Genomic DNA, 21403 nt, shown 5'->3' on the forward strand with positions numbered 1-21403 from the left:
TATGTACAACAGCAGGAGAATATTATCCTGTGACAGCATTTTATTCTAGTGACAGTATCTTTGAAATACGTCTGTGTTTCATTATTTTTTGGGAACTGAAATGTAAGAGTATATTCAAAAGAATTCTAAGTTATTAATATATTAAGAGGGAAATGGCATGGTTAGAAATAACTAAATTTAGCTTAAGTTTTTTTTATCATTGCTTCTAAATTTCTTAACTATGTTTGATTTAATCTCTTTTTAATATATTAATTTGAAATTTAGGAGCAAATAATCATTGGAGATCCCCATATCCAAAATATCATACAGTACGTATGTATCATAAGTATGCCTCTAGCATACTTAGAGGCAGGAGGTAATCTCTAAGAACAGCATCATAATACTCTTCTATAGCACTTGTACTTTATTAATTCCACTATATACAGGGATTTATTTGAACCTCATTATAAACAAGTCATGTGTTCTCGATTTTATAAGATGTGGAAATGAAAGATTACAGAGGGTGATATGGTAGGCCTAGAGAGATCTGGTTCTAGACATTTTTTAATTAGTTGGTGATGGAACCCTCAATAGCAAGTTGGTAACTATTAGCAAGTTCTCAATAATAACTTTGTGTTCTTTATTATTTATAACTTTAAAAAATATTGCCAGTTTCCTCGATGAATCTGTTAATACTTAGCTTTTTTCAAGTTTCAACTGATTAATGACTCATTTATTTGTTTTAGAAATAATATTTTGGCACCTATCATGTGAAAACTTGTGTTGTAGGCCCTGGAGTCTCATTATGAATAAGACGCAGGCTTTCCTCCTTTCTTATCTAAGTATTTAGAGAGATGTTCTATTTTTTTTTTAATGTTTCAAGTTTTTATTTAAATTCTAGTTAACATATAGTGTAATTTGGTTTCAGGAGTAGAGTTTAGTGATTCATCACTTACGTACAACACATGTACACTGAGCACGCAGTGCTGATCCCTACAGGTGTCCTCCTTAATACCCATTACCCATTTAGCCCATCTTTCCCACCGTCCTCCCTTCCAGCAACCCTCAGTTTGTTTTCTGTATTTAAGAGTCTCTTATGGTTTGCCTCCCTCTCTGTTTTTTTTTTTTCTTTCTCCTACGTTCGTCTTTAATGTTTGTTAAATTCCATTTATGAGTGAAATTGTACGGGATTTATCTTTTTCTGACTGACTTATTTCGCTTAGCATAATACACTCTAGTCCCATCCATGTTGTTGCAAATGGCAAGATTTCATTCTTTTTGATGGTTGAGTAATATGCCATTGTATATGTATACACCACATCTTCTTTATCCATGTGTCTGTTGATGGACATTTGGGCTCTTTCCATAATTGGGCCGATGTTGATAATGCTCCTATAAAAATCAGGGTGCATGTGCTGCCCCTTTGAATCCGTATTTTTATCCTTTGGGTAGTGCAGTTGCTGGGTCATAGTGTAGTTCAATTTTTAACTTTTTGCGGAACTTTCATACTGTTTTCCACAGTGGCTGCACAAGTTGGCATTCCCACCAACAGGGTAAGACAGTTACCCTTTTGCCACATCCTCACAACCTGTTTCCTGTGTTGTTAATTTTTGCCTGACAGGTGTGAGGTGCTATCTCATTGTAGTTTTGATTTTTATTTCCCTGATGATGAATGATGTTGAGCATCTTTTCTAACTCTTACATCGGTAGCTGGGTTTGTTTGATTGGCTTGCTTCTGGAAGATATATCTAATTATGTCCTTCTCCTGCCTAAAATACTTCTTCTAGCTTTTACAGTAAAGATTAAAATCTTTAAAACATTCTGTGAAACCCTCCATGATCTGACCCTGTCTTGGCTGTCCATCTGAATGTCTTCCTCTTTAGTCCCTCAACACTTTTTGCCTTTTTCACTTGGTTGTCTTTCAGCCAGGTCTTTCATCATATTTTTCCACTAGTCAATTGCCTAAACAACTTTTACTTACCCCATAGATACTAGAAATTGACACTTGGTCTGACTAGGACACATTCCCCTAATATATTCCTTCATGTGATATTGTTTCTGTTTTTCACTGCACTTTTCATAGAAGTAATTTTACACTGGTTCATGTGATTATTTAATAGTTCTCCTTTCTTTTTGCTTAACCTCCGTAAGGACCATTTCTTTTTCTATGGAGGATATTTATCCTCAAAACCTTGAATCCGTTGTAGGCACAAGTAAATATTTATTGACATGCAGCTGGTAATTTTTTCAGTGATTTCTTTGTTTTTTTGGTTGTCTGATTGATGAGGTTTTAGATTGTATGTGGTTTTGACAGCCAAGTCTGTCTCCTATTTACTTACATAATATGTGTAAAATGTGCTCTTGGCCCAAGGAAAAAGCCAGTGACTTTAGTTACTGAACTTGAACTAAAATGTTCGTGATTTTTGTAATCAGAATTCTCAAGGTTATATTTGAGTGTTAGTATTACATACATAAAATATGTTCTATAAACACATTTCCTTTCTCTTTTTTCCTGAGTAGTTGAATATTTTTCCTTAAGTAGGTGAATTATTTATATTGATTAACCTAAGAGATGATGAGAATATGAAGGGATATTTTGCCCCTTTTGTATTTTGCTCATTTGCTACCACCCATGGTTCATTGTACAGTTTTGGACATTGCATATTAATCAGAAGTTGATTATATTTTTATTTGAGTGATATAAAAGTTTTACTCCTTTTTCTCTGTTATCTAATATTTAAATTGAAATAATATTTCAGAAATTTGAAAAATAGTGAATTATTTTCATAACATAATGATATAGTTTGCATTTTAGAGTTATGTGCAAATGCTACACTCGTGATTAAAAAATATACTGGTGGGGATGTGGTGAAAGGGGTATTCTGATACCCTGCTGATGAATGTGAAACTATATTCAAACCGTTATCAGGCATGAATTAAAAAGATCAACGTAAAAGTGTCTGTACTAATGTAGAAAGAGCTTGATTTCTAAGAATGTTGTTTAATTAAAAAAGCAGGCTATAGACCCTTCCATGTCCATTAAAATTTAAATGTGTATGAATGCATAAAATCAGTAGAGGTCTATAGTTGTGTGTGCTAAACTTTAAGTAGTTATCAGGGGTTTGGGTGGGACCAGGGGGAGCAAAGAGGGGCTTTAAGCTTTCATTTTACCTATCACTTAATTAAAAACATTTTTCTTCATCGAGTATTGATGTATTGTGCAAGTTAAAGAGTCGTATACAGAACTAAATACAAATTTCTTAACTTTTTAAACTGCTTTATTTCTGAGTTAGTGAGGTTTTATACTCATTTTATTTTGGAAAAAGTGATCTAATCTTATTTTACTTTGCAGGATATGAGTAATAACAAAAATACATTTTTGGAACCAGTTTGTAGGTTCAAGCTTTGCATTTGGGGACTCTATATAAATCTTTAGATCCAGCTGTTGCTGAGGATATTCTTTCAATTGCTATGAGGTGTGTTGATTTTAAGAGAATGGATGGCTGTTCCTCAAGTGTGTGTATGGCAAAAATTTTGGTTATGAACATGAATGGATTGTTTAAGTTAATTCCTTTGCATCGAGTAGTAAAAACTACTTCCACATTTTCTATTTAAAATTCCGAAGGAAGAATTTTCTTTAAAGAAATGCCCTATTGGTCCAGAAATTTCATCAGCTCTGTATTATGATTTGTCAGTAGATGGCACAAGCAGAGTCTTTTAAAGTGTTTGTTAATTAGGGCATATTCATTTTCAATCTTTGCTACTACACAGTCAAGACCTACTTGTTTCTATTTCCCTAAATTTACCCTGGAGTTTGTCCAAGTTGAGTTTTAATGAGTTGTTTATTCCACTAGTTACATTAGGATTTATTTTTCCCTAGAGGGTAATGTTTGAATCGATAGTTTTTAAACCTATTCTGTAAAGTGAACATATGTTTAGACTAGGACTTCTGGATATGTGAAATAAGCATTTGTTAAATAATTTTATTTTCACCAACTTAAGTGTTAAACAGTTGGTTTAGTGAGTTTTCAAAAAGCTAGTTAAGTCCAGAAGTTGTTAGATATTTTTAGTATGAACTTGATTGAACTGTTTTTTTTTAAGAAATTAAATAAATGCATAGTGGCCTAAATCACAAGGAAAATTCTGTTTTATTGTTGATATTCATTACATTTTAATGAGTCTCCCAAATAACTTAAATAAAGTTTTAAAAGATACTGATCTGTAATTAAATTTCTGAAGCAAATATGGTATGATGTTATGCTTAGCTGAATTGGGTCTGATGAAGTGGATACATGGGTATTTATTATTTTTTTTATATTTGTTATTAAAAATATTTCAATATTTACCAAAACAAAATAGAATGAAACCTCTTTTCTTTGATAGTGTTACACTAACAGGGGCATTGTATAACCTACCATCTTTTGCTAAATTATTCCTAAATAGTTTATTTTAGTTCAGATGCTACTAGAGTACTTAACAGAAGCATAATAAAATTTACTTTTATTTGTGGCCCTCTACAGCTGGAAAATAAAACCACAAAGACATGTACGACATGTATGAGATAGTTTGTTTATTATCGAATTCTGGCTTTTGTACAACGTGCATTCTTTCCTTTGATGTCAAATTAAATTGAGTCTGAAGGAGAGAATTGCCTCCTACCCTTGGGCAAGACTAAATGTAGGATAAATTAATCAATTTGATTTTGTGTATGTTTAAGTTTTTATTCAAGTCTATGTTACCCATTTGGGAACCATTTTATGTAACATATGATGGTTTGAAAGTTAGAGTACCATATACAGTAGCTGAATTTGTTAAGAAATAGTAAAGTCTCACTTGTAAAAAGAATCCCACTTCATTTTTTCCTTACAAACAGTTACTGCTGTAGTTATAAGAATATGGCTCTTGTTACACCATAGGACTTTCCATAGAGTATCTAACTGAAGATCGAGTGGTTAGATTAATAGTATATTTTTATATCGTAGGTGTTCCAAATATTTTTTCTTTTTTTTTTTTTTTTCCTTTTTTTTTTTTTCAATGTTTGTTTATTTTTGGGACAGAGAGAGACAGAGCATGAACGGGGGAGGGGCAGAGAGAGAGGGAGACACAGAATTGGAAACAGGCTCCAGGCTCTGAGCCATCAGCCCAGAGCCCGACGCGGGGCTCGAACTCAAGGACCGCGAGATCGTGACCTGGCTGAAGTCGGACGCTTAACCGACTGCGCCACCCAGGCGCCCCCAAATATTTTTTTCTTTAGTATCACTACCAGTAAACTTTTTTTGGTAAGGAATTTTGAGAACATCATGTTTTTAAATGCTTATTAAAATAAAATGATTTATAAAATGGCTGCAGTGTTAGGAAAGCAAAAGTAACTGTAATGGCATTATAAATTTGTGCCTTGGATCCATTTTGTTTTTCCGTCTGTCTCTTTTGATCTTTGCTGTTTTACCTGTTTGGTTTAAAGAATCTTTTGTTCAGTGCATATTTGTTTTCTGGTCTGTTCATTCCATTCCTTGGGTTTTCCGGTAAAATGGGTTTTCTGGTAAAATGTGACCAGGATTGTGTGGCTTGAAGGGTAAATCTAGGTAGAGTCACATATTGCCATTACGTACTTGAAAATTGTATGGATAAGGTGATAGATGTCTTAATGTGAAACTATTTATTTAAATTGCCTGACATGCTAATTAAAAGAGCTGGGTCATTTTCTTTTTGTTGTTTTGATATTTTTGAGTGAGAGAAAGCAATATTTACTTAGCCCACTGTTCCTAGGAACAGAGTTCTGACCACTTGAGAAAAATTTTTTTTTGTTTTAATGAGATAAAATCCACATAATACAATACATTTTAATTATTTTTAGCTGTACAATTCTTTTGTTTTTAGTAGTTTCACGTCATCTTGTAGTCATTGTCACTAATTGCAGAACATTTTCTGAATTCAAAAAAAAACCCTATCTTCATGATTTTGGACATTTCATATGAACACAAACATACAATATGTGGCATTTTCTGCTTGGCTGTTCTCATTTAGCATGCTTTCCAGGTTCATCCATGTTGTAGCATTTACTGGTACTCCATTCCATGTAATGGTCAAATAATCTTGTGTGTGCACATATATATCATATTTTGTTTATCCATTCCTGATTTGGATTGTTGGGTTGGGTCATTCACACTTTTGGGCTACTGAGAATAATGCTGCTGTGAACAACGTATGTATGAGTTTTTATATGAACATGGTTTCCATGCTCATGGGCATATATGTAGCAATATAATTGCTGGGTCATATAGTAACTCTATATTTACTTTTTTGATGAACTGATGGATTGTTTTGCACAGTTGCTTAACTGTTTTCCACTCCTACCTCCTTTGTATGATGGTTACAGTTCCTCTCCTTGCCAACACTTGTTATTTTCCATTTTTATTTTCCTTTTATTATAGCTATCCTAGTGGGTGTGAAGTAGCAGCTCACTCTAGTTTTGATTTTCATTTCCCCAATGATGTTGAATATCTTTTAATGTGCATATGGCTATTTGTGTCATCTTTTTTGGAGAAATGTCTGTTCATGTTCTAGTTCATTTTTAAATTTCATTTATATCTTTTTGTTGAGTAGTGAGAGTTCTTTCCATATTCTGTACAATAGCCTATTATTACCTATGTGGTTTTCAAACATTGCCTTTATTATCTTTTTTCCACTTTCTGAATAGTAGCCTTTGAGACACAACATTTTAAAATTCTGATGAATTCCAGTTTATCTCTTTTTCCTTTTGTTGCTTTTCTTTTGGGACGATATTTATGGAACTAAGATCATGGAGATTTACAGCTATGTTTCTAAGAGTTTTATAGTTTTATCTCGGTATCTCAAATGTATAGGGCTATTATGCTAAATCTTATATTCCTCTAGTGGTGAGTTGTGCACACACATTGTTTTTACTAAATTGCAATAGGCAGATTCGGGAGGATAACAAAAAGTAGGAGAGATTCTGGAGAAGTCCTGCTACCTCCACATTACTTTGCCTATGTAAATGCCCATAGGATTTTTTATCTTTCTGGTATAATTTTATAGGATAATGATCATTCCTAATCAGTATTTTCTGTGACTTATTGTATGCTTGGTATGTAGATTTGTCTTTATTTTAGGCAAGATGTCTTTTGTTAGATATTGCTGTATACTGTTTCTTTTGGTTTGCTTTTTTCTCCAGGAACACTTGATTAGGTATATATATTGTAGATTGACCTTTTCTGTAATTTATCTCCATGTCTTTTCTAAAATAATTTTATTATTAAAAATACATTTTTGTTTGATTTTGTAAATGTTTCTGTCCTGTTTCTGACTGGGTTTTGAGTTATGTTTTCTTTGTTTAACTTCCAAGTATTTGAGCATGTTACAAATACCTTTCTTTTATTAAAAGTTTATAGTGTAATTCCATAGTGATCAGCATATATAATCTGTATGATTGCATTCCTTTTAATTTTATTGAGGCTTGTTCTTGTGGACTAAATGTCCTTGATGAATGTATATTTTGCTGTTGTTGGGAGGGTGTGTCCTGTTAAGTTGGTTAGTCCAAGTTGATCAGTTGTACTGTTCATCTTTTTTACCTTTAGTGACTTTTTCTTTCTACTTTTTCTAGTACTTACTGAAGAGAGGAGTGTTGAATCTCCAGTTTTTGGATTTGTGTATTTCTGTTTTCAGTTTTATGTTTCAAAAAATTCAAATGTAGTTGACCTACAATATTACATTTGTTTCAATTTTACACCATAGTTATTTGACATTTATATACAGTTGACACTTGAACATGACTGGTTTGAACTGCTCAGGTCCAATAGTACACGGATTGTTTTTGATAAATACAGTATAGTCCTGTAAATGTATTTTATTCCTTATTATTTTTTAATAACACTTTTTAAAGCTTACTTTATTATAAGAGTATAGTATATAATATACAAAATATGTGTTAATCAACTGTTGATGTTAATGGTAAGGCTTAAGGTCAATAGTAGGCTATTAATAGTTAAGACTTTGGAGAGTCAAAAGTTGTTGTATGTGAATTTTTGACTGCATAGGGGTCAGTCCCTATGTATGTGAATTTTTGACTGCATAGGGGTCAGCCCCTGTGTTGTTCAAGGGTCAACTGTACATTGTGAAATGATCAATATGATAAGCCTAGCTAGCATCTGGCATCATACAAAGTTTTTACAGTCTTACTGACTGTATTCCCTATGCTCTATTTTACATCACTGTGACTTTATTTTATAACTAGAAGTTTGTACCTCTTAATCCACTTCATCTGTTTTGCCCTTCCCACCTCTCCACCCTCCCTCCTCTGGCAACCAACAGTTTGTTCCCTGTATTTATGAGTCTGCTTCTGTTTCATTTGTTCAGTTGTTTTTAAGCTCCACATTTTTGTGAAATCACATGGTATTTATCTATCTCTGTCTGACTGACTTCACTTGGTATAACACCCTGAAGGACCATCCATGTTGCCACAAATGACAAGATTACATTTTTTTTTATGTCCGAGTAGTAATCCATTTTGTGTGTGTGTGAGACATCTTCTTTATCCGTTCATTGATTGATGGTCACTGAGGTTGCATATCTTGGCTATTGTAAATAATGGTGGAATGAACACGAGGGTGCATATATCTTTTATAATTAGTGTTTTTGTTTTCTTTGGGTATATACCCAGGAATGGAATTGCTGGATCTTACTGTAGTTTTGTTTTTAATTTTTTGAAGAACCTCCATACTGTTTGTTTTCCATAGTAGCTATACCACTTTACATTCCCATCAATAGTGCAGGAGGGTTATTTTTTTCCCACATCAGTGCCAAAACTTGTCCTCTTCTTCTTTCTTTTTCTTCTTTCTTCTTCTTCTTCTTCTTCTTCTTTCTTCTTCTTCTTCTTCTTCTTCTTCTTCTTCTTCTTCTTCTTCTTTCTTCTTCTTCTTCTTCTTCTTCTTCTTCTTCTTCTTCTTCTTCTTCTTCTTCTTCTTCTAATAACAGTATTTGACAGGTATGAGGTGGTATCTCATTGTGGTTTTGATTTGCATTCCCTGATGATTGATGATGTTGAGCACCTTTTCATGTTTCTGTTGGCCATCTGTAGGTTTTCTTTGGAAAAATGTTTATTCATTCCTCTGCCCAGTTTTTAATTGCATTGTTTGTGTTTTTGGTGTTGAGTTGTATAAGTTCTGTATATATTTTGGATTCTAACCCTTTTTTTGATCTGACATTTGCAAGTGTCCCATTCATTTGGTTGCCATTTTGTTTTGTTGATGGTTTCCTTCTCTGTGCAAAAGCTTTTTATGTAATGCAGTCCCAATAGTTTATTTTTGCTATTGTTTCCCTTGCCAGAGAATATCTATCTAGAAAAATGTTTCTATGGCCAGTGTCAAAGAAATTTCTGCCTATGTTCTCTTGTAGGGTTTTCATGGTTTCAGGTCTCACGTTTAGATCTTTAATCCATTTTGAATTTATTTTTGTGTATGGTATAAATAGGTGGCCCGGTCTTAATCTTTTGAATGTAGCTGTCCAGTTTTCCCAACACCATTTATTGAAGAGACTGTCTTTTCTCCATAGTATGTTCTTGCCTTTTTCATTATAGATTAGTTGACCATATAATTGCGGGTTTGTTTCTGGGCTTTCTTTTCTATTCCATTGATTTACGTGTCTATTTTTTGTGCCATTACCATATTCTTTTGATTACTGTGGCTTTGTAGTATAGTTTGAAATAAGGGAATGTGATTACCTCTAACTTTGTTCTTCTTTCTCGAAAAATGCTTTGACTATTTTTTTTTTTTTTGTGGTTCCATACCAATTTTACGATTATTTCTCTTCATTCTGTGAAAAATACCATTGGTATTTTGATAGGGATTGCATTGAATATGTAGATTGCTTTGGGTAATATGAACGTTTTAACAATATTAATCCCTTAAGGATTCAACAATATATAATTTATACATATTAACAGCATATGTCAATAGAATTATTTCTTCCATCAGAATGGTGTATCTTTCCATTTATTTCTGTCATTTTTATTTTCTTTCATCAGTGTCTTAGGGTTTTTAGAGTACAGGTTTTTACTTTTTTGGTTAAATTTATTCTTAGGAATTTTATTATTTTTGATGTAATTATAAATGGTATATTCTTAGTTTCTCACTATTTCATTATTAGTGTACAGAAATGCAACAGATTTCTGTGTATTAACTTTATATTGTACAAGTTCATTGAATTCATTTATTAAAAATTTTTTTTCTGGTAGAGTCCTTTGGATTTTCTGTATATTCATGTCATCTATAAATGGTTTTACTTCTTCTATACCCAGCTGGATACTTCAAAACAAATTTTTTTTGTGTGGTTGCTGTGGCTAGAATTTTCAATACTGTGTTGAATAAAAGTGGCAAGAGTGGGTTCCTATGTCTTGTTCTGATCTTAGAAAAAAAGCTTTCAACTTTTCACCATTGTATATGATGTTAGCTGTGGGATTGTCATATATGGCCTTTGTTATGTAGAAGTATGTTCCCTCTATACACACTTTATTCATTTTCATCAGAAGTGTATGTTGAATGTTGTCACCTTTTTTTTCCTGCATCTGTTGAGATGATTGTATGATTTTTATCCTTAATTTTATTAACATGGTGTATCATGTCCATTTAAGTTGTCGATTTTCAACCATCTTTGCGTTCCTGAAAGGAATCCTACTTGATCATGGTATATGATCCTTTTAATGTATTGTTGAATTTGGTTTCCTTATATTTTATTGAGGACTTTTCCACCTATGGTTGTAAGGTTTATTGGTCTGCAGTTTTCTTTTTTGTAGTGTCTTTGGTTTTGGTATCGGAAATACTGGCATTGTAAAAGGAGTTTCTGTTGGTTTGTTTGTACCAACTAAACTTGTGTTTTTTTATCCTCTGCCTGTCTTTAAGATTTTCTCTTTAACCCTGGTTTTCAGCAATTTGATTGTAATGTACCTTTGGTATGATTTTAAGTGTCTTCTGCTTGGGGTTTGTTGTTTTCTTAAAAGTTTGGCCATTATTGCCTTAAATATTTTTTTGTTCCGCTTCTCTCAATTCTCCCCTCTATTTTGGGACTTGCAATTACACCTGTTGGATGTTGCCTGACCATGTCCCAAAGCTCATGAAGGCTTTTCCTAATTACTTGAGACCTTTTTCTTTGATCCTTGATCTCCTGGAACCTTCCTAAGAAAATTATGAAATGCATCTCAAAATTGTCAGGGAAGCAAGAGGAAGGAAAGCATTTATCCATTCATTTCCAGGCTTTCCATACATGAATACAAAATAATACCCATGGGAGTCTCTCACTGTTCAGTCGCTTTAAGCAATGACTGTAAAAATCTGCATTAATTGGTCTTTATAGCAGGGGTTGGAATAAGAGGTAGGATTGATGGGCCTCTGAGGTTTTATACAAGAGATGCCCAATACTGTAGGTGGATACTGTTGGGAAGATGATAAAGGGTAGAGGTTTATGGGGTTGAGGAAAGTGTAGGGTGGCTGAGTCTACTATGGTAGCATCCTAATTTTTTTCTTTCTCTTGGTTTTTCTTTTTTCTACTTGCATATTTCATTAACTTTATCATCTTGTTGTTCACAGACATATTAAGCATTTTCTAACTTTGAAGCTTTGTTATTTGGAAAATTTAATTATACAAGGTACCTCATTCAAAGAAAGAACCAGATGACTAAGACATCAGTGAATTAGATATTCCCAGACAGAGATTCTAAAAAAATTTTTCTGTGTTATTGTCAAATAATCTGGGTATAATGTAAAATTTTCATAAATACTTATGAGAGGAGGTATAGAATAGAGTTCTCTGGATTAGAATCCCTGGATTTAATTTTTGGATTTTTACTTAATAGTTTTATAATATTTGATTCAATGGGTTAATAGATATAAGACATTTAGAACAATGCAGGACTGGTAGTAAATTTTCTTAGATGTTAACTAGTATTTTCATTGTTACTTTTGAAGATTGTCTTGGTTGAAAACTTGTAATTGAACAGTGTGTGTGTGTGTGTGTGTGTGTGTGTGTGTGCGCGTGTGTGTGTGTGTGTGTGTGTGTGTGTGTATGAATGTGTATGTATGGACATTATTTTAGTTTGTATTTTTATTTTTTATTGTAAGAGGTTCTGAAATAGTGAAATTTAAAGTCTGAAATTGTAGGGGCACCTGGGTGACTCAGTCGGTTAAGTGGCTTTCGCTTAGGTCATGATCTCATGGTTCGTGAGTTCGAGCCCCATGTTAGGCTCTGTGCTGACAGCTCAGAGCCTGGAGCCTGCTTTGGATTCTGTGTCCCCTTCTCTCTCACTGCCTCTTTCCTGCTCGCACTCTTTGTCTCAAAATAAATAAACAGTCAAAAAATTTTTTTAAAGTATGAAATTGTATATCTATTTGATTTAATTATAATTTAAAATATTTTTGATATATACTTTTTTTTTTTTGGCTTACAATCTAGGTCATTTCATATGTTGTTATTTGTAAATGCTCTTTACTGTATTGTTCTCTTTTCTTATGTAGGACCAAAAGATCTCAGATTGCTATAACTGAAGGTATATTTGAACTTCCAAATCTCACAATTCAAGCTACAAGAGCACAGACACTTCTGCTGCAAGCAATATATCAAAGTTGGTCTCATATTGGAAATGTCAACTCTTTATCAGTGAATGAAGCTTTGATGAATGAAGTTTTCCAAACTATAGGTAAGAGCACGATCTTGGCAAGTTTATGGAAAATTCTTATGAGAGGTTACTAATATTTTATTATTCAAATCCATAAGTATAGCCTGCTGAAATTAAATTGTGTCGTGTATTTCTGTGTAAGTGGATATTTATAGCTCCAAAAAAATTTCAGGATATGAGGTAAGCTGTTCAGTTTTATTCCCTGCAACCAATTTCTGGATATATTTTACAGTTTCAAGAGATTATTTTTTTTACCAGCATCTTGCACAATTAATCCTTTGGCCTCACATGGATAACTTCTGAGGGGATCAATATAATGTGTATGTTTGAAATGATAGCCAGTATGTTTGGTTAGTAAATTGGAATAAAGTTATTGATCATGATACTTTAAAACATGGTAAGCAAATTATCTTTTTTGTGTACTCTTACACCTTGAATGAATGAGTTAACTACTAAAAATAAAAAATCTGCTTTGATGCCAGGATAGGAGATACTATCTTTATCTTGTCACTTACTTTACAGGCAAACAAAAAAACTTACAAAAGGTTTGCTTTTTGTAGTTGTCTCTGTTTAAAATAATCTTGTTAGTTTTGTCAGTAACACTAAAGTAGTTTTGAAAGAAGGATATATTTTTATTAAATGTAATCATCATAAATAATAACCTGTTAATTTTCTACTTCATTTGTCTATGAGAATAAGACATTGGCTTTTTTGTTCTTATGATGCTTTTGAACATTTTAATTTGAGATCTTACTATGGGGAAATATAAGTTCTAAAAAAGAAAAAAGGCATAAGTAGAACCCTGCCCTTTTTTTTTTTACAGTGTTTATTTCTGTGTGTGTGTGTGTGTGTGTGTGTGTGTGTGTGTGTGTGTGAGAGAGAGAGAGAGAGAGAGAGAGAGAGAGAGAGAGAGAGAGAGAGAGAGAGAGGCAGGCAGGCAGGCAGGCAGGCAAAGCACAAGCCGGGGAGGGGCAAAGAGAGAGGGAGACTCAGAATCAGAAGCAGGCTCCAGGCTCTGAGCTGTCAGAACAGAGCTTGACACAGGGCTCGACTTAAGAATGGTGAGATCATGACCAGAGCCGAAGTCAGATGTGTAACCAACTGAGCCACGCGGGCGCCCCTGAGCCCTTCTTTTGACATGCCTAGTGACTAATGTAAAATTTTATATAGTTGTTTTGTGTCAGGTTTTATGATTTTGTAAAGAATGACAAGGCAAATGTTTCATTAGCCTAGAGTTGTTAACTTAGATCTTATGAAAGGCCTTTAAATTCTCTGAATCCTCTGAAATAGTATGCAAGTTTTAGTGTGTGTATGAACACATACACCTCCTCCCACACACATAAACATATTTGTAATCTCTTTTTAAATTGATTCTTTTATTAAATGTAGTGACTCTATCCCTCAGTCTTTTGATTTAAATCCATTTTTTCTTACATTAACATAGTTACAATTAACTTTCCTTTGTTTCACATTTGCTTGTACTTCCTCCTGCATTCTTTTACTTAAAACTTGTTTGTCTTTATGCTTTCGGTACATGTCTTGGAAACAGCATATAGCTAGATATTTTAAATGAAGTTTTATAGTCTGTATTATAGCTAGTGAATTTAATCAATTTAGGTTGGTTTGATTGTTTTGTGACTGGTTTTATCGTCTTATTTTTTGTCTCCTTTTGTACTGTTTTAACTATGCTTTTTAAAAGATTGCTATTTTATTTTCCTGTTTCTCCTTGATTAGAATTTGTATGTTGCTGTTGAATTATTGGCTTAAACAATAACTGCTGCTTGGGGAAAAAACTCTTTGTCATTACCTTTAAAAAGTTAAATGTGGAGTTACCACATGACCCAGCAATTTTACTTGTAGGTATACACACAAGATTATGTGTCCACCAAAATCTTGTATATGAATGTTCATAGCATTATTTTCTTTTGCATTTAAAAGTGCTTATTTTAAAAAGATTTATATATTTAAGGTATTCATATTGTTGTTTTGATATATGGTGAAACGATTATGTAGTCAAGATAATTAATCTATATATTTCCTCACAGTTACTATTTTTTTTTAATGTGGTGTGAGTACACAAAATCTATCCTAGCAGATTTCCAGGATACAGTGTTAGTTATGGTCATCTGCTGTATATCATATTGCTAGGTCTTACTGATTCTACATGACTGTAATTTTGTATCCTATGACCAACATCTCTCATTTCCTCTACTTTCCTTCCCCTGGTAACCACTGTTACTTCTGTCTTTGTGTGTATGAATTAAACTTTTTTAGATCCCACATATAAAGGAGGTAAAAAAGCATTATTCTTTATAGCCAAAATGTGGAAACAACACAGATATCTATTAACTGATGGATAAGCAAAGATGTTTTATCTCTGTACAATGGAATATTTTCAAACATGTAAAGGAAGTACTGAAACATGCTATAATATGGATGAACCTTAAAGTATCATGCTAAGCAGAGGAAGCCAGATGCAAAAAGTCACATATTATGATTCCATTTTTATGAAATGCTTACAATAGGCAAATCCAGAGAGACAGAAAGATTAATGGTTGCCAGAGTCTGGGAAAAGGAGGAATGGGGAGTAACTGCTATTAGACATGAATTGGTTTTTGTTTTTGTTTTAGCTCTTTTTTTTTTTTTTTTTGGTGATAAAATGTTCTGGAATTAGATAGTGGTGATATTTTTACACTTGTGAATATGCTGAATTGCCCTTAATTGTATACATTAAAAGGGTGATATTATATTAATTTATCTCATTAAAAACATTTTAAATTGTTGAATATTAGGTAGACTACATTTTTATGTGCTATGGTCTGAATGTCTTTGTGCTTCCCAAATTCATCTGTTGAAATTCTTATGCTCAATGTGATGGTATTAGGTGATGGGGCCTTTGGAAGGTTATTAGATCATGAGAGTGGAGTCCTCTTGAATGAAATTAATGTTTTTATAAAAGAGGCCTCAGAGAGCTCCCTTGCACTTTCTATCCTGTGAGGACACACCAAGAAGTTGTCGGTCTGCTACCCAGAGGCCTACCGTGAGGCCTTAATTGGCAGACATTTATCACAGTCTGAAGTTATCAATTTCATTTATTTATTAAATTTCTTTTTCCTGAGGTGTTCACTACAGTTTTTTTTGGGTTAAGTAGCTTAAGTTGCCTGAAAATTCATACTAATAAGCAGGTGATAGTGTTAATTACTTCTGTAATTTCCCTTGTCTCTAACCAAACTAATTAGTATTTCCATTTTTGATTTTATCAAATGGATTGTGCTATGATAAAACATCTTATATAAAATTTCTTGGCCTCCCTGTTTGGGTCAGTTGGTTAAGTGTCCAACTTCGGCTCAGGTCATGATCTCACTGACAGCTCAGAGCCTGGAACCCACTTCGGATTCTGTATCTCTGTATCTCTCTGCCCCTTTCTGCTCATGCTCTGTCTGTCTGTCTGTCTCTCTCCTTCAAAAATAAATAAACATTAAAATATTGAAAACAATTCCCTATCTTGGAAATATTTTGTTCTAACAGTAGTGGCACAGATAGTACAAAATGGATCGGACAAGTAACTACAGGTTAAGTGATTCATAACCTGCTTTTTTGTCATTGAGAAACCTAAAATTAGCGTAACCAATTTTTATAGATTAGGGAAAGTCAGGAAAATGGAATGATGTTTGGAGGTTTCTTCTCATTGCCCAGGAATTGTATTTTTTTTTATCAAATTAAGCAGCAGTAATTGATAATAGATGATTTAAAATGATCAACTAAAGTATTTTTAAAAGGCCCCATTTCCAAATGGCCAGCTTTCTTACATTTTTTTGCTCTCCCCAGGTCTTACTCTGTTTATTATATTCTTCTCTTTTTCTTTCTTTTTTTTAAATTTAAATTTTAGTTAACATACAGTGCAATATTGGTTTCAGAGTAGAATTCAGTGATTCGTCACTTATATACAACACCCAGTGTTCATCACAAGTGCCCTCCTTAGTACCCATCTCCCATCTAGGCCATCTCCCACCCACCTTCCTTCATCACCCCTCAGTTTGTTCTCTAAGGGTCTCTTGAGGTTTATTTCCCTCTCCTTTTTTACCCGCTTCCCATATGTTCATCTGCTTTGTTTCTTAAATTCCACATGAGTGAAATCATAGGGTATTTGTCTTTCTCTGATTGACTTATTTCGCTTAACGTGATACACTCTAGCTCCATTCACATCATTGCAAATGGCAAGATTTCATTCTTTTTGATGGCTAAATAATATTCCTGTGTGTGTGTGTGTGTGTGTGTGTGTGTGTGTGTGTGTATACACATGTATATCTCACATCTTTGTCCATCAGCAGTTGATGGACATTTGGTCTCTCTCCATAGTTTGGCTATTTACAATGCTACTGTAAACATTGGGGTGCATGTACTCCTTCGAATCTGTATTTTTGTATCCTTGGGTAAATAGTAGAGCAATTTTTGGGTCATAGGGCAGTTCTATTTTAGATTTTTGAGGGACCTCCATACTGTTTTCCAGAGTGGCTCCACCAGTTTGCATTCCCACCAACAGTGCAAGGGGGTTCCCCTTTCTCCATATCCTCCCTAACACCTGTCGTTTATGTTGTTAATTTCAGCCATTCTGACAGATGTGAGGTGGTATCTCATGGTTTTGATTTGTATTTCCCTGATGATGAGTGATGTTGAGCATCTATTTATGTGTCTGTTAGCCACCTGGATGTCTTCTTTGGGAAAGTGTCTATTCATGTCTTCTGCCCATTGTGTTTTGTGTTTTGGGTGTTGAGTTTGTAAGTTCTTTACAGATTTTAGATAATAACCCTTTATCAGATATTTCATCTGCAAATATCTTTTCCCATTCTGTAGGCTGCCTTTTAGTTGTTTGATTGTTTCCTTTGCTGTGTAGAAGCTTTTTATCCAGTAGATCATTTTCCCAATAGCTCATGTTTGCTTTTGTTTCCCTTGCCTTCAGCAATGTGTCTCATAAAAAGTTGCTGCCTGTGTTCTCCTCTGTGATTTTGATGGTTTCCTATCTCACATTTAGGTCTTTCATCCATTTTGAATTTTTTTTTTTTTTTTTTTCAACGTTTATTTATTTTTGGGACAGAGAGAGACAGAGCATGAACGGGGGAGGGGCAGAGAGAGAGGGAGACACAGAATCAGAAACAGGCTCCAGGCTCCGAGCCATCAGCCCAGAGCCCGACGCGGGGCTCGAACTCACGGACCGCGAGATCGTGACCTGGCTGAAGTCGGATGTTTAACCGACTGCGCCACCCAGGTGCCCCCTTTCATCCATTTTGAATTTATTTTTGTGTATGGTGTAAGAAAGTCGTCCGGTTTCATTCTTCTGCATGTCACTGTCCAGTTTTCCCAGCACCATTTGTTGAAGAGACCGTCTTTTTTCCTTTGCGTATTGTTTCCTGCTTTGTCAAAGATTATTTACTGTATAGTTCCGGTCCATTTCTTGGCTTTCTGTTCTGTTGATCTATATGTCTATTTTTGTGCCAGTACCATAGTGTCTTGATGACTGCAGCTTTGTAATCTAGCTTGAAATCTGGAATCGTGATGCCTACAGTTTTGTTTTTCTTTTTAGGATTATTTTGGCTATTGGAGGTCTTTTGTGGTTCCATACAAATTTTAGGATTGTTCTAGCTCTGTGAAAAATGCTGGTGATATTTTGATGGGAATTGCATTAAATGTGTAGATTGCTTTGGGTAGTTTAGACATTTTAATAATGATTGTTATTTCATTCCATGAGCATGGAATACTTTTCCATTTCATTGTATCATCAATTTCTTTCGAAAGTGTTTTATATTTTCAGAGTATAGACCTTGTACATCTTTAGCTAGTTTTACTCCTAGGTATCTTATTGTTTTTGATGCAATTGCAAATGGGATTGATTCCTTTATTTCTTTTCCTGCCACTTTGTTACTGGTATGTAGAAATGCAACAGGTTTCTGTACGTTGATTTTTATATCCTGCAACTCTGCTGAATTCATGTATTAGTTCTAGCAATTTTTTTTGATGAGGTCTTGGATTTTCTATGTAGAGTATCATGTCTTCTGCATATAGTGAAAGTTTGACTTCTTCCTTGCTGATTTGGATGCCTTTTATTTTTTTTTTTTTGTTAACTGATTGCCGAGGCTAAGACTTCCAGTACTATGTTAAATAGTAGTGTTGAGAATGGACATCCTTGTCTCGTTCCTGATGCGGGGGAAAGGCGCTCAGTTTTTCCTGTTGAGGATGATATTATCTGTGGATCTTTCGTACAAGGTTTTTTTTTTTTTTTTTTTTTTAATTTTTTTTTTCAACGTTTTTTATTTATTTTGGGACAGAGAGAGACAGAACATGAACGGGGGAGGGGCAGAGAGAGAGGGAGACACAGAATCGGAAACAGGCTCCAGGCTCCGAGCCATCAGCCCAGAGCCTGATGCGGGGCTCGAACTCACGGACCGCGAGATCGTGACCTGGCTGAAGTCGGACGCTTAACCGACTGCGCCACCCAGGCGCCCCCGTACAAGGTTTTTATGATACTGAGGTATGTTCCATATATCCCTACTCTGTTGAGGATCTTTATCAAGAATGGATGCTGTGTTTTGTCAAATGCTTTTTCTTCATTTATTGAGATGATGATATGGTTCTTATCATTTCTTAATGTGGTATATCATGTTGATTGATTTTGTGAATATTGAACCAGCCCTGCATCCCAGGAATAAATCCTGCTTTATCATGGTGAATAATTCTTTTAATGTACTGTTGAATTCAATTTGCCAATATCTGTTGAGAATTTTTGCATCCATGTTCTTTAGGGATCTTGGCCTATAATTCTGCTTTTTAGTGGGGTGTTTTTCTGATTTTGGAATCAAGGTAATGCTGACTTCATATGAGTTTGGAAGTTTTCCTTCTCTTTCTATTTTTTTGGAACAGTTTGAGAAGAATAAGCATTAACTCCTTTTTAAATGTCTGGTAGAATTCCCCCGGAAAGCCATCTGTCCCAGGACTCTTGTTTGTTGGAAGATTTTTGATTTCTGATTAATTTATTTTTATTTTTATTTTTATTTTTATTTTTATTTTTATTTTTTTTTTTTGCTGTTTAAGGCTCTGTTCAAATTTTCTATTTCTTCCTGTTTCAGTTTTGGTTGTTTGTGAGTTTCTAGGAATTTGTCCATTTCTTCCAGATTGCCGAGTTTGTTAGCATATAATTTTCCTATTATTCTCTTATCATTGTTCATACTTCTGTGGTATTGGTTGTGATCTCTCCTCTTTCATTTGTGATTTTATCTATTGGGGTTCTTTCTCTTTTTGATAAGTCTGGCTAGGGGTTTATCAATTTTGTTAATTCTTTCAAAGAAGGAGCTCTTAGTTTTGTTGATCTGTTTTTTTTTTCCTTTTGTTTGTATATCATTTAATTCTGTTCTAATCTTTATTATTTTCCTTCTTCTACTGGCTTTAGACTTTATTTGCTGTTCCTTTTCTAGCTCCTTTAGGTGTAAGATTAGGTTGTATATTAGCGACCTTTCTTGCTTCTTGAGATAGGACTGAACTGCAATATACTTCCATCTTAGGGCTGCCTTTGCTGCATCCCAAAGGTTTTGGACTGTTGTGTTTTATTTTCATTTGCTTCCATGTATTTTTTAAAAAATTTCTTCTTTAATTTTCTGGTTAACCCATTCATTCTTTAGTAGGATGTTATTTACCTCCATGTATCTGAGGGCTTTCCAAGTTTTTTCTTGTAGTTCACTTCAAGTTTCATAGAATTCTGTTCTGGGAATATGCATGGCATGATCTCGGTCTTTTTGTACTAGTTGAGGACTGATTTGAGATCCCTCCAGAAGAATTTATAATCTGCTTTAGGATAATATGCTCTGAATATATCTGTTAAGTATATCCAGTCCAGTGTGTCATTCAAAGCCATTGTTTCTTTTTTATTTTCTGCTTAGTTGATCTGTCTGTTGTAAGTGGGGTGCAAGTTCCCCTGCTATTACTGTATTATTAGTAACGAGTTTCTTTATGCTTATAATTGATTTATATATTTGGTGTTCCAAGTTGGGGGCATAAATATTTACAGTTGTTAGATTTTCTTTTTTTTTTAATTTTTAAATATTTATTTATTTATTTTGGAGAGAGACAGAGAGCAAGCAGGGGAGGGGCAGAGAGATAGGGAGACACAGGACCAGAAGCAGGCTCCAGGCTCTGAGCTGTCAGCACAGAGCCTGGTGTGGGGCTCGAACTCACAGACCACAAAATTATGACCTGAGCTGAAGTCGGCCACTTAACTGACTGAGCCATCCAGGTGCCCCATTTTGTTAGATTTTCTTGGTAATAGACCCCTTAATTATGATATGTTCTTTCTTCGTTTCTTTTTACAGTCATTGTTTTACAATCTAGTTTGTCTAAGTATGGCTGCTCTGACTTATTTTGATGTTAATTAGCATGATAGATGGTTTTCCATCCCTTCACATTCATTTAAAAAAAATTTTTTTTAACGTTTATTTATTTTTGAGACAGGGAGAGACAGCATGAACGGGGGAGGGTCAGAGAGAGGGAGACACAGAATCTGAAACAGGCTCCAGGCTCTGAGCTGTCAGCACAGAGCCTGATGTGGGGCTTGAACTCACGGACTGCGAGATCATGACCTGAGCCGAAGTCGGATGCTTAACTGACTGAGCCACCCAGGTGCCCCTCCATCCCTTCACATTCAATCTGCAGGTGTCTTTAGGTCTAAAATGAGTCTCTTGTAGGCAGCATATAGAT

General features: G+C 34.3%; 1 protein-coding gene across 12 annotated transcripts in view; it reads left to right on the forward strand.

Moving 5' to 3' along the window:
• VPS13B (vacuolar protein sorting 13 homolog B) overlaps positions 1-21403 on the forward strand; it is an 843987-nt gene that overhangs the window by 175430 nt on the left and 647154 nt on the right. For all 12 annotated transcript variants that reach the window (XR_007148665.1, XM_047842688.1, XM_047842692.1 and 9 more), the window contains one exon: positions 12501-12682. Coding sequence is in view for 11 of the 12 variants with exons in the window: in XM_047842688.1 (XP_047698644.1) it covers positions 12501-12682 (182 nt within the window). In the remaining variant the exon portion in view is untranslated. The remainder of the gene's footprint in view (positions 1-12500; positions 12683-21403) is intronic.

This window comes from Prionailurus viverrinus, chromosome F2 (genome assembly GCF_022837055.1).
Source record: "Prionailurus viverrinus isolate Anna chromosome F2, UM_Priviv_1.0, whole genome shotgun sequence".
Classification (NCBI taxonomy): domain Eukaryota; kingdom Metazoa; phylum Chordata; class Mammalia; order Carnivora; family Felidae; genus Prionailurus; species Prionailurus viverrinus.